The 14,350-nt window shown below is 32.3% G+C and overlaps 3 protein-coding genes across 3 annotated transcripts; all 3 read right to left on the bottom strand.

The window, feature by feature from the left end:
- Positions 1 to 59: 59 nt before the first annotated feature.
- On the bottom strand, positions 60 to 2,991 carry LOC123919305 (probable ubiquitin-conjugating enzyme E2 C). The gene is made up of 6 exons (XM_045971336.1): positions 2,555 to 2,991; positions 2,290 to 2,317; positions 1,000 to 1,230; positions 769 to 832; positions 633 to 692; positions 60 to 364 (listed from the first exon to the last, which is right to left on the bottom strand). The coding sequence occupies exons 1-6, from the start codon at positions 2,692 to 2,694 to the stop codon at positions 309 to 311; spliced, it is 579 nt and encodes a 192-aa protein (XP_045827292.1). The 5' UTR covers positions 2,695 to 2,991; the 3' UTR covers positions 60 to 308.
- Positions 2,992 to 4,795: 1,804 nt separating this feature from the next.
- Positions 4,796 to 6,880, bottom strand: LOC123919289 (tetraspanin-6-like). Its single transcript, XM_045971335.1, has 3 exons — positions 6,256 to 6,880; positions 5,312 to 5,631; positions 4,796 to 5,056 (listed from the first exon to the last, which is right to left on the bottom strand). Exons 1-3 carry the CDS (start codon positions 6,745 to 6,747, stop codon positions 5,017 to 5,019), a joined length of 852 nt encoding a protein of 283 aa, XP_045827291.1. The 5' UTR covers positions 6,748 to 6,880; the 3' UTR covers positions 4,796 to 5,016.
- A 1,086-nt stretch (positions 6,881 to 7,966) lies between these two features.
- LOC123919273 (serine carboxypeptidase-like 27) lies at positions 7,967 to 11,349 on the bottom strand. The gene is made up of 9 exons (XM_045971333.1): positions 10,865 to 11,349; positions 10,664 to 10,759; positions 10,398 to 10,490; positions 10,209 to 10,294; positions 9,759 to 10,019; positions 9,523 to 9,650; positions 8,919 to 9,014; positions 8,608 to 8,713; positions 7,967 to 8,355 (listed from the first exon to the last, which is right to left on the bottom strand). The coding sequence occupies exons 1-9, from the start codon at positions 11,235 to 11,237 to the stop codon at positions 8,209 to 8,211; spliced, it is 1,386 nt and encodes a 461-aa protein (XP_045827289.1). The 5' UTR covers positions 11,238 to 11,349; the 3' UTR covers positions 7,967 to 8,208.
- Between the last annotated feature and the right edge of the window lie 3,001 nt (positions 11,350 to 14,350).

Here is a 14,350-nt window from a genome sequence, read left to right as displayed (position 1 = left end):
TATGCACATGAAATCCGCGCATCAGGTTTCAAAACATGAGGTATAATGTAGTAATTGTATTATGTAAAATGAATATATTGATGTAAGCCACATAATCATGGCTATCGAGTCATTCTGCACCTTTGCAACGGATTTTTTTACAACTATTATACACAAAGTCATCAGAAGACTTTCATAAGATTTATGTAGTTTCATATTACAATACCAAAGCATCATACAAAAAAAAAATGGGCAAACTAATAGCTACAGAAATTTTCTTTTGACAAACGTCGCATTGGATTGTATCAATCAACTTTCAGGTTTATCAATCAACTTTCAGGTTCTTTTCCAGCTAAATACTGTTTGTGGACCATTTTCTTGAAATCTGCATGATTATTCCATTAGTTATGACTAGCATTGATTAAACAATATTTAAAACTTACTGTACAATCTACTAGAGCACTAGATATGTTAAATAAGGAAGCAGATAAGGTAATACAGGTTCTAGGATCCTCCAGAAACAGAGTAATCGAAATAGAGATGAAATGAAGTAAACATCGGAGCAACTAAGCGATAATAACAACAAATAGTTGGAAGTTTAGATAATTGAATCAGAAAACAAATGTGTTGTACAGTGGAAAAATATTTCTTACCTTCCTTATCAGTCCAAAGCTCTGCAGCATAGCTGTTTAGAGGACTCTCCAAATTAGGCTCTGTCGTTAGAAAATAATTGATCAGACAAACACACAAAGGTGACTGTGGAAGTCATAAAATAAATGAAGAACAGACCTTCCAATAGACTTTGAATAGATAGAAGAATAGTTCTGCAGTCATATGCTGAAGACCACTTGTCCTACAAAAACACAGTACGAAAGAAATGAATATTTCATCTACATGTACTAATACTAGGCAATAGGCATCCATAGTACAAAAATGGTAGATGGTAGATCCAAAGCGGTGGATACACAGGTAATGAAAAAAATTGGATACACTAGTATATGCTCGTTTGTTCATGAATACCTGAAAGATGTCGAGACATATGTTGCCAAACTGGTCAACATTTGGATGAAAGCACGTTGTCTCAAACTTCACTTGGGGTGGTTTAAAAGGATAGTCCGTGGGAAAACGTAAGGAGAGTTTATAAGATAAACCCTCATACAGAGTTCCTTTACCACCTTCAATTGTGCCAACCCAGGTAAAAATATTCTCACCAACAGGAAAAGCAGATACTCCAAGATCTCCCCCACTCATCTGCAGAAAAAGTAAATATCAACATTTAGAATTTAGAATGAGTGGTCATCTCTGTGAGAACAAGATAACAAATTATAATGTGAATATAAAGAAAGCAACTATAACCTTAGTTTCTTTTATAAGGATACCCAACAAAACATATTTCACATGATTTCCCAACCCAATATAGAAGCTGATTTAAAAAAGTACATGAGAGGTGGGTTCACAAAATTCAAGGATGTTTGCCCTAATTTGATATATAAGGGTGAGTTGTCTAATACAGCCATTTCCATTTATACTGTAATGAGCATAACTTTCAACAAAGCAGTAATAAATTCAATTAGTCCTGATAATACTATTACTAACACATTTTATTACAATCAAACTAACTATTATTCATTATTGTAAAGCTTCACGAGTACAAACAACTGCAGTCACAACCTAATGTTTTACAAAACAGACGCAACATCATAAATTTGACGATAAATTCAATGTTCTACTGGGAAAACTTGTAAGTGCTAAAGTATATAGCCAATAGGGTGCCATTAAACATAGTATTCCATGGGTTTAGCATGCATCAACCACAATGAAGTAATAGAAAGCTATCTATACTAGTCCTAATTCTCAAATCTTTAATTTCTGCGAAGGTGTTACGCTTAAAAGCATAAAATTTGGCATCCAAATAAAAGAAATTTATACAAACATCACAAGTTCTCATAATAGGTAATAAGGTTGCCAATGCAATTGCACTTATGAAACTTTTTTCAAATATGATACCACCATCCACTCTTCAGAATTTTACAAAAAATGAAAATGATCATAATTTTCGAGTTGCTCATTAATAATACTAAATGAAGTTTAATTTTGAATTTTGATACACTATTGCTGTAAAAAGTTTTACACTATCAACAATTCACAACAAATTATGTGTGTAACTTTAAAAGTAACTATGATTAAAATCAAACATTTTTAGTGTCTGACGGTTATTATATGATTGATTGACAGTGTAAAACATCTCTACACCGACAGTGTATATGAATTAAATACCGACGATGAACCTTAAAGCAAAGAGATACATACCATGAGAGCCATTAATTCCTTCTGCAATCTGCAATTGCATAAAAAAATAAATGAATATAAAACCATCAAAAGCTGTACATGTGAAAAAGCTCAATATATAAACTTAAAATTCAACCATATCAAAAACTTAAAACAAAAAAGAGTGAAAATAAACACATGTGAATCAAATTTCATACATGGATCAGAAAAATTCTAATCAGAATCCGTAAATTAAAGTCAAATAAAATTTTGTTAAATATAGAAATATTTGAGGGAATAAGTTAACCTCTGAGTAACGGATGTTGTGTCAACAGGAAGAGGAGAAGCGAGAGGTTTCTTGGATGAGGCGGGAGATGATCGACGGTGGCGACTGGCCGGAGATTGGTCGGAGGAATTTTCAGCGGTGGGGTTTGATCGGACCTCCATGATAGCGATCAAAGATCAAAACGGAGGTAAAAAGATCAACGGCTCAGATTTTAATAATCAACGGTAAACGAAGAGAGAGAGAGAGATGAAATTTATTTTTTCTGTTTTAGAATTTTCCAGAAAAATGATTATTATGAAACGAAAAATAAATAAATGAGAATTGAGTTTCCAGATTTTGTTTTGTTTTGCAGTGGCCTCTGTCTGTATGTGCGTTATGTAACTTCACTATGTTTCACGACAAAAGTTTCACAAAAAACCATTTTATAAATGCTCTTATTTTTCAGCAAATTCATAATTAATGTTAGTGAACATTTTTTTTTTGTTTTATAAATATTGTAAACGAGGGTCGAACCAAAGACCTCATATATGTTATTTCTCAACACTAGACCAAATCTAAACTTTGGCGTAACAACTCAAATTAATTTTTAATATTTTTATATTATGAATAAATTTGTCTTTTTAACTAAAATATGAGACTCAAGTAGTTAATGAGCTCCTCTAAAATGAATTATTCAAAAAGAACAAGAACTCAAGTTCAATTTCTAGTAAAAATAATTTTTTGTCGGACTTTACTTCCATCTCAATCAAAGTCTAGATTAATGCCCCTTTGCCGAAAACCAAAAATAAAATAATAGTTTATTTTTGTCCTGAATTATTCTATTTTTTTTTTACACAACCTGAATTATTCTATTAGAAATTCATGAAGGATGAAAATAAAATTTCACTCTTAATGTACATAACGTCTAGATTTATGTCATCAGGCTAATTGATTTTTCCATTTTAAAGTTATACCAAAAACATAAATTTTAAAGTTAACCAGAAATGAATACACATTTCTAAAAATTCTATGAGAGTGTGAAGAACAACCTTTTCAACATACATTATCGGTGTTAGAGGGTCCACGAGCGGCCAACACCAATGTTTATTTGTGGTGGTGAAAGTGATTAGATGACTAAGCATTGAGGTATGCAGATTATCTTAAAATCAACATAATAATGGATTATATACTGACTTTATAATTTGTGGCGTGTTTATCTTAGCTGCGAAGAAATTGGCACTTTCTCATTAGTTTACACCAAAAAAATTTAGGGTCTTGTTAACATGTGCTCTCAAGGCACATGTTAAGATATCCCGATATAGAAACTCAACATTTAATGATATAAAAAATTAAATGCTTCAAAAGTTAAAATGCACAAATTAGCATTTAATAATTTCTATTTTTGCTTTCTTAACATGTGCCTTAAGGGCACAAGTTAACATTCCCCAAAAATTTAAATATACAAGTCATTATGGATCTGGATTTGATGCAATAAATACGCCATGCGGATACAGGTTACAGTTATTAACGTCAGATCTAAAATTGATAATTAAGATTGATTATAGTTAATTTGGTAAATTTTAATTTGGATCGTCCAATCTCTAATCAATAGTTGTGATTTGAAACTACGTGAAACTGCATGGTGTGATTACATCAAGCAATTCTAGCCAATATATCATATACACTCATTAATCTCTGACTGATGGTGATTTTTTATCCACCATTAGTATCCGGCCCACCGGACTTTAAATCTGGTTCAGACGGGACACAAAGTGGTTTCAATCCATTCCCGATCACAGTTGCAGGGGTAAGGGGCATGAAGAGGTCAATTTTTTTGGGTTTTTATCACTAGTATTCGATCCACTTGACCGCCTAATCTAGTTCGGGGGCAGTTCTGGCATTAAATGATTTCAGCCTCCTTCCGATCGTAGTTGGGGGGATCGAATTGTGGTCCTCCCTACCAAGTATAGCGTCAATCACCACTGAATCAACTAATGATCGGTAATCATACATTATCTTAGCTGCAAAGAACTATAGAATCGTGAAGTAAACCACTTGTGAAGGGGTTCCACGTATCAAATTATACATAGTTCAAATTATATATTTATTTATCTTTCCAACTCAATTTTCACTTGAAATTGGTCGTGAATTGTTTTTTTTTCTACTGTAATTCTTAAGTAATTATTCGGTTATCGTGGTGAGTATTCTATTCTTTCCAGTTCAATCTACCAACTTTATGTATTTAAATTAACTAAATTGGAAAACTAGAAAAACATCCACAAATGAGAAAAGGCAAAATAAAGCAATTGTTGATATGATATTTGAGATAAAGTAAAATTAAGTTTTGTACAAAAAAGAAGCCAACTAGGAAGTTGTTACTAGAAAGTAGAAACAATGGCCTTAAGACCCTCCTATGTCCAATACCATACACTGTGAAATTAGTGAATTGTCACAATCCATGGAGCAGCCACCAACACAAGCATGAATGGTAGAGAGCTTATGAGCTAATAAAGTTGTTCTTTTCTGTCATGCAACCATCTCCACCTATGGTAGTAAAAAGCAAATAACAGTCATTTAATGGTTAAAATTTCGCTCTTAAGATGAGTAAAATATGAAGTGTTTGAAATTCGAATCTCGGATCCTAGATATGGCAAAGTCTCCCTACCAACTTATACTCACATAAACAACTATATTTATCTAATTTTAAGATATGATATGTACTATTTAAAAATTCAAAAACCGGATCATATAAATTTACTTTAAAGATCGAATCAAACATTTTTTTTATATTGGACTTACCAATGGTAATCCCATCTGGGTCGAACTTTGGTCATCCGGTTTTCACCATATGGATAATCAGTTTCAGCTCTTCTTGCATTTCTAAAAGCACAACACCCAATTGAATAAATTCCTATAAGAAGAACAAGCATGCAAACAATGAGAACTGATAGCTTATGCCAATTTCTCCTTATGTCTTCAAGTACACCAGCTTTGCATGAATCACACTCATAACATAGCAATGTTGGTGCATTGTTCCATTTGTAACAATCTGAATCTTGTGTTAGCATCACTGAATCCATGTTGTAATTGCAAGCAGTTGGTGGCTTACAACATCCTGACTACATTAATCCAACACAACTATGACTTAGCATTAATCAATTTCACATAAAAAAAACAACTTATCACATTATAAAACAACTTATTTTTGTTATTTTGTTGCACCTAGCTAGGCTTTTAAAAATTAGAGTAACTGTAAAGTTGGAAACCTTAGTCATCGATCGTAACATTTTTTTCGAAGAGTTAGTCGTAGTAACATATTTCTAGAAAATTACTACGTGGAAAATTTCTCATTAATTACTCTGTCTGTCTCTAATCTTTGGTTCTTTTAAATTTAGAATTAGTAGCTAGTAAAAATAATAATATAAAATCTAAAATTTATATCACCTAAAGCTACGTTGCACAGTAGTAAGAACAATTAGATCTAAAGAACGTACTATTGCACCATACAATAGTCGTAAAAGATTTAGATTCGAAAACTTTCATCGTAAATCTAAACATTTTTTTTTTAATTTACCTTTGTAATTCATTAACACAAACTTTCTTTGAGAATTTTATTTGTCATACATATATACACACATGTCAAAAACAATTAGAACAAAATAAAATAGGAGATTAACACAAAAAATAAGCAAGAGATTAAGCTAGTTGTTTACTTAAATTAATTGTAATTAATTAATTTATACCTGTATTGGAGACATATCATTCTGCATATAATCCAAAGGTGTCCAAGATGCAAGTTTGTCACAAGTTTTAGACCCCAAAATGCAATTCTTTAAAGTATTCCAATACTTAGGATTTTCTATTCTTTTCTTCAACCAAGGTGAATAATTCATAAGATGATATTCACTATAAGATCTACCAGGCACTTCTACACCCCCACCTTTACTAGTCACACCAAAACCAAATATAGTCAAACCAAATAGTGCTATTATTATGATCAACATAATCACCAAGTATAACCATAGTGCACATGCCACATGAAAACAAGCACCAATGAAACCAGCTAATGATATCACAAGTACAATAAAACCTATTACAAGAAGTGGTGTTTGAAGAAAATTTGCACAAGTTGTGCTACTTCTTGCCATCCATAATCCTGCTCCAATTATTGGTATGGATGCTAATAGTGTTAACAAGTTTAAGAACCCTATCACTGTGTTGCTGAACCTATACATGTCTCACACTCTTAATTTCTCTCTATAGGTTTTCTCTTCTTTTTTTTTCATCTATTGGTGTCTTCTTTATGTCTATTTAAAAGGGAGTGTATTCAGAAACTTTAGTTGAAGTATGTGTAAATCAGTGAATGATCATGACATTGTACTTCTTAGTTGTTAAGGAAGTGTTTGTTTCTTTCATAATGACCATTTTGCCCTTCTTGCTTAGCTATTTTTTTAGAATTTTATTTTGGTCAAAATTTTAGAAGGTACTGACTCTGGTACCATCTTCAAATTTAGATTAAGTCTAAAAATTGGCTTGTATTGTGACGAAATATATGTTTAGATCGTATCTCATTTAATGTGCGACTCTTAATCGATTTTCAGTGTTCTTTTTTTCAAGTTACTAAGTAAATGTTTTGATTGACATATTATTTATCCATATATATCTTGAGTTATAGAACAATTTGCAAAGGCATAAATTCCATATGCATTTAGACAAGGCAAGCAAAGAATTAAGAACCATTGATGGTCATTTTGGTAACTACTACAAATGATGCTATTGGTTTTTGGATTATATATGGACCCCATTTGGACTTCTTTGTGAAGCAAGATCATGAATCTGATATTATTGGTTATTATAGAATAAGTATATATAGTATATGGAATAATATGGATGTTCTTTCTTTCTTTCTTTCTTATCCTGTCTCATCTAATCTTAATGTTATATTATGTGTGATGTGTATTCTAGGCTCCATAAGGTACCCTAATTCTTTTTCTTTTTGTTTCTTAAAAAGAAGTTCCACTACAACTTTAATTCGTCAATGACAAATATACATTAGAAAGCACCTTCTTCTACCGTTTGGAATTTAAAATTCAAAAACAAAAAAGCTATTTTGTAAAAGCAGTCCACCAACCCTTTTTCCCCACACATATTACTCAATTTTGAGAGTGAAATATATGTAAAAAATACATGGTACTGCACATAGACACTCATGTGCATAATATTGAATTAGAGAGCAAGATAAAGTGATTAATGAAGTAAAATAAATTCTGATTTTTGTTTCTTTGATGAAGTGACAGTCACCGGTTTAATAATATCTTACGAACGATTTGTGATATTTTAAAGTAGTCAGTTGTCTTAGAGTGAAATGTACTTGCTAATGTTAAAACCGAATTTATTCGAAGTTGACTTGAGTCAAAAGGAATAGATTCGTGTTAGGTCGAATGAAATAATTCAGGAAAAAATAATAATTAACAAACTCACATTTATAACATGGAAAAAATCCATACAAATTATCTTGCATTGTGAAAACTATATAAAGAAGAGCTACTAATTTATCAAATACTAATTTAATTTGCATGCAGAGAGGTAAGATGGAACTCATGAGGAATGCATTCCTTATTCTGTCTCAATCTGTTCCATGTATATGAATATTTAAGTTATTCTTCTTAGGAATGTGAGGTACTTTTATTGTTCTTCTAACTTGATGATGGCATATACTTGTTCTCCAAGAATGATCTAAAAAGAACAAATGCCTCACGAGGCTTATGAAGAGGAACCTCATGTCCAGCATCTCTTACTGTCACCAATATTAACCCTTTATAAACTTGACTCCATCCACAAACCTGAACAAAAGACCAAATTATCATATATAATCAGATTATTATGTTTTTATATTGGTTCTAATCTAACTAATCTTTACAAAATCTGCATTTGAGGTGAAATCTGTCACTCTTGATAAAAACAATTCAGACCTTATTTCATTTTGTGCGTAGATAATTTGGTCGATGGTTCGAATGGGATAAGTTCTGGTACAATATAAGATTTTTATATTCGTGTACCTCATTCTTACAAAATTTATAGAAGTTAGCACCAACCTTGCCATTATCATACCAAGGGTACCAATTGATTATGGTCGGTAGCTTCAACGCACCAATAGAATATCGAGTTGCAGTCAGTGGAATTACAGCATCAGTGTCTCCGCTACAACCAAAATATCAAAGTCAAAAAGAGTTCCTATATTCTAGATTACAGAATATGAAATGGATGAGATTGTTCAATTGAAAACATGATAAGTGACACTCCGGTCTTAAATATATACATAAAGGTACATGTATTTGGTCTAAATTTAGATCAAATACGTGTACCTTTTTATTGATATTTAAATGTCAAATGTTAAAGTTGGTACCTGAATACCCATATCCGTAGACCAGCATTAATAAGTTCTTGATATATAGGAAGCATAGACAATGGGGAATCAGTCCAATAATTCCAAACAATACCACTGTCAACAAGAAGAAAGTGTTAGAACAGATGAACTCAAGCACTATCTTCGCTCAAGATAGGCTGACAACGCGCGCAGCAGAGATGCTCAGAAAATGAGCGTGATAGGTACAACACAGGCTCTTGACATGGTAGGCTCGATAGGCGCAACCTGAGCTTATCACACACAAAAGTTTTGTATTGAATGAAAAAGAGTAAGGAAGAAGGAATTGTATTGATCATTGGGCACTAATGGCACATTACATCACTATTTATATGGTGTTACTTGTGGTGTAAGCTACCAACAAACTTGTAACAACCTCTATCTACTTTCACTACACATAGTAACTAACTCAATAGAATTTTTAAATTTTCTAACTAAAACAATTCCTTCACATACAAGTAACTAAACTTAGCTAATTATGAATTAATCACAACAGAAAAAACCTTTCAATTCAAAATTACGATACAATTATATAGACATCAATAGAACATGTTAAATATTAATTTATTAAAGTAAAATAATCTACCTGCATGCCTTCCAGTCATATGGAATCCCAGTTACATTTGCATGAAGTGCCTTCTGAACTTCTGGACGATTGAAATACACATCAGAATACCTTTCAGTACATGGATCATATGCTCTATACATCCATGGCTGAAGGATGGGAAAAGAAAACAAGAAAAACTAGTCATCAAACAACTACTGATCGATATATATGGTTTTTGTAAGCAAGGTGAATGAGTTGAAAGCATATAGGCTTACATAACGACGATTCAAGCCATTTCTGAGCGATGCAGTATCGTTACAAAGAGGTGTATTAATGCTGTATTCATCAATGTCTCCTTGCTCAGTATCTGCAACTTTAAGAGCCTGCCAACATTGTACTGATGGATGCTGAATGGACGTAAAATCACAGTCGGTGTTTAGCATTCTATATGTCGAATCTGAAATCAAACCATGTGTCCACCAGTACTCAAATGTCCCAACATAATCATGATAATCATCGGTAACACCATTTCCAACCTGCGCCACCAATCACAGAATATATATGAATATGATTATCGGGTAGTTGTGTTGTGAGATAAACATAGACACTTTTTATTCGGATAAGTTCGGTTCACTTCAGTATTCTTCCTGAACCGAATCATGAACGATCCTAGTTTTGTCTATCTCTTAACATAAAAAATTAAGGCATGAACCAAACAATCTTACCATAAATCCCTTAAAATTGATAACTGGATTATTCATTCCTTTATTTCTCCGGTAAACAAGTTGAGCTAACTGAGGAACATAATGACCTGAAGAAAACCAGTTAATTTTTAAGAAATTGAATGATTCTTGTATAAACCACTCCATTGATAAGTGAAAAACTGATATATCAATTATCAAATATAGATTCACCTGCATAACTTTCCCCGGCAATGTAGAATTCTCTATTCTTATACTGAGGAAATCTTTCAAACCAATTAACTAGAAAAATATATGCATCCTCAGCTGCAAAGTCCAAAAAATTCGAGGCCCCGGATACATATTAAAATGTCAAATATCATTGCTATAAAACTATTTAGCATAAATTGCGACACATATGGTTATATTCAATTATTACAAGTGTAGGTGTGTCACAGTCATATCGAGTGTTTGTGCTTCATAGTCAAAAATTACATTACCTGTTTTCTGGTCACCAAATTTGTGCATATCTGCTGATTTATTACAATAAGAAAAACCAACACCAACAGGAGAATCAAGGAATAGTAAGTTTGCCACTGTGACATCCAAAATAACGAAACGTTAAAAACATTATTTTCAATTCAGACGAATCGAAGTAACAAGGACCAGACTAATTCTCACTAGATAAAAATTTGACTTACAATTGTTCCAAGCATAAGGATTCAAGTAAAGTGACTTGCCATGAGGCCTAATACGAAAAGGGCCAATTTCTTCGGAAGCGCCATAAGCAATAGAAGAACAACCAGGACCGCCATTAAGCCATAAAACCAGTGGCCTTGAATCGGGTTCACGACTCAGTGGTGCTTCAATCAACCAATAAAACAATGCTCTTCCTCTCTTCTCATTCACAGTCACATAACCTGAATACTGTTCAAACCCAACATTCTTTGGTTGTCCTGGTAACCAACCAATCTTGTCTCTTTTTTGATCTTCTATGTTAGAAGCCAATGAAATTTCCACACAGAAAATGGACAAAAACAAAACAACATAGAATATGGAAATGGAATAACTCATATCAACCAATAGTTTTGCAAAAACCAAAACAAAGTAAAAATTGTAAAATATAATTATTGGTTTCCTACCCTTTTTAGTTGAAAAACATTTTAGAGGGAAAATGAATGAGTGAGGAAGTGAGGTACTTAAGACTGTGGTATTTATAATCAACAAAGTACAAACATTTGTTGAATTTTTCTCTTTGCACCCAGTGTTTCTTCCGGCCCTTGCAATTCCAATTTTATCCTAGTTTTTGGAAACTGTTTTCCAAAACTTATATTTTTTTTGGAATCTATTTTTCGAAATAGACTTAAATGTAATTTTTAGATCTATTTTTTTCATTCACATTACAGTATTTCGGATACTATCTTCCAAAAAGTTAACTATTTCGGAAAATGTTTTCTGAAAATTCAAATATTTTGGAATGCGCAATCTGAAATTGCTTTGAAAAACATTTTCCAAAGTGATTTTGGAAAATGTTTTCCGAAATCTGTATCGGTGATCAAAACCGCAAATTTATTGGTCTAACTTGATTTTTCATCACTCTCAATCATTTTTTATCCTGTTTTTAACACTAATCAATCTCCAAAATATAATCGTGTTGATGGATATATGTAATCGGTTATATACACTTGCAAATAAACATCATGTTATACACCTTTTATTGTATGCTACTTTTTATGTATTTCAACCTTTTTAATTTTTTTTATTATTGAGTACATTTGATTTGCTAAAAAAATGATTGAGACGGATGAAAAATCATGTTAGAACAGCTAATTTGCGGTTCTGATCACAGATAACAGGATTTCGAAAAACGTTTTCCAAAATCACTTTGAAAAATGTTTTCCAAAGGAAATTTGAATTCTGCGTTCCGAAATAATCGAATTTTTGGAAAATAGAATCTAAAACAGTGGAATGTGAATGAAAAAAGATAGATCTGAAAACTACATTTTAGTCTTTTTTTTTTTTTTTGCTAAAGACATTTTAGTCTATTTTGAAAAATTGATTCTGAAAAAATATGAATTTTGAAAAACGTTTTCCAAAAAATATGAGGGCAAAATGGGAATTTCAAGGGGGCCGGAAGAAACTTGGAGTTTAAAGAGAAAAATTAATGGTGCACATGGGAATGGGTTTTCTTTTCTCAAAGTTTCCATCTTTGAGGCAAAGTCGCAAAGATAGATTTTTTTTTTACTTTTTGGAGTATAATATTAATATCATGCTCAATATATGCCACTTTATGTAATTGATAGTTTCAATTTCATTTCGCCTAACAACATGAATATATTAACTTGACTCAAATCAACTTTGGAAAATTTTGGTTAACTTGACTCAAGTCAACTTTGGAAAAATTTGGTTTCAAAATCATCGCAAACAAATAGTAGTCATTACCAACCTACTTAAAATAACAATCACTTTGGCACTCTAATTTAATAAGGTTGTATTATTTCAACATCAAAATATAAATATTTATCTGATATCTTTGGCTTTTTATTTTGTTTGATTTACGCATATTTTAAAAATACACAAAAAATCAAAAGACTGTGTATTCAATATCAAAATTTTCAATGATAAACGGTCATTTCCCGGTTCAATATCATGCACATGCATGTGTTTGTTTTCTTTTTGTGACTAGAATATGCTCATATTGTTGAATCAAAAATCGATATACAAGATGATACATTATCAAAAATATGGGGACTAGACAGAGATGTAGCCACTCTTGCTATGGAATGAACAACTACGCTTGTCTCAGAAGCTTCCAACAGTGTGAGTGTCTCACATTCCCTGAAGCTCAATCTGAACTCTAGCTCTACTAGTTATGCTCGCTGAATCTTCATGGACAGCATTCCACCCTTTTTGGTTTCTACTAATCCAAATGCTCCACCAAGTCATGGTTAATTTAACTACCATATGAGACAGCCAGTTTGCTGCGGCGCAGGAAAAAAATATCGCGAATATGTATTGCACTACTCAGAGTTTGCTGCAACAGATTCCCAAGGTTCTCATTCTGCAGACACAACCTACTCCATTGACAGAAAACCGGTGCGTGCTAGTTTCTTTCATCATGAATTCTACATATAGCACAGGTTCGATCACACTGAGCATCTTTCTCCTTTAATCTAATACAAGTTGGGAGACAATTTTGACATAATCTCCATAAAATGTTCCTAACTTTTGGTGGCTCCTGCAGCTTCCAAATGCTGCACCAGTTCTCATTTGGTGAATCGCAACCCGAAGCTAATTCAAAGTTTGAACTTTCATTTATGAGAACAAATTTTTACACAAGACATCACATTAATCTTGCATAGGGAACATTATATACTAAAGAATAGCACTTTTCATAAAAAGAATCACATTTTCAATAACAAATAAAAATAGAAGAGCTACAACTGCTATTGGTACATTTATCGAATTAAATTTCCAGGTAGAGAGGCAAGATGGAACTCATGAGGAATGCATTCCTTATTCTGTCTCAATCTGTTCCATGTATATGAATATTTAAGTTATTCTTCTTAAGAATGTGAGGTACTTTCATTGTTCTTCTAACTTGATGATGGCATATACTTGTTCTCCAAGAATGATCTAAAAAGAATAAATGCCTCACGAGGCTTATGAAGAGGAACCTCATGTCCAGCATCTCTTACTGTCACCAATGTTAACCCTTTATAAACTTGACTCCATCCACAAACCTGAACAAAAGACCAAATTATCATATAATGAGTCGAACTAATCCTTACAAAATCTGCATTTAAGGTGAAATGTGTCGCTCTTTATAAAAACAATTCAGGCCTTATTTCAATTTGTGCGTAGATAATTTGGTGAGTTGTTCGAATGGATAAGTTCTGATACAATATAAGATTTTTATATTCGCGTAACTCATTTTTACAAAAAATTTAGAAGTTAGCACCAACCTTACCATTATCATACCAAGGGTACCAATTGATTATGGTTGGTAGCTTCAAGGCACCAATAGAATATCTAGTTGCAGTCGGTGGAATTACAGCATCAGTGTCTCCACTACAGCCAAAATATCAAAGTTAAGAAGAGTTCCTATTCTAGATTACAGAATATGAAATGGATGAGATTGTTGAATTGAAAGTGACACTCCCTTCTTAAATATAAACAAAAAGGTA

Source organism: Trifolium pratense, linkage group LG1 (assembly GCF_020283565.1).
Source record: "Trifolium pratense cultivar HEN17-A07 linkage group LG1, ARS_RC_1.1, whole genome shotgun sequence".
Lineage (NCBI taxonomy): Eukaryota > Viridiplantae > Streptophyta > Magnoliopsida > Fabales > Fabaceae > Trifolium > Trifolium pratense.
Note: the sequence above shows the minus strand (reverse complement) of the source record. Positions and strands in the feature narration are given on the sequence as shown.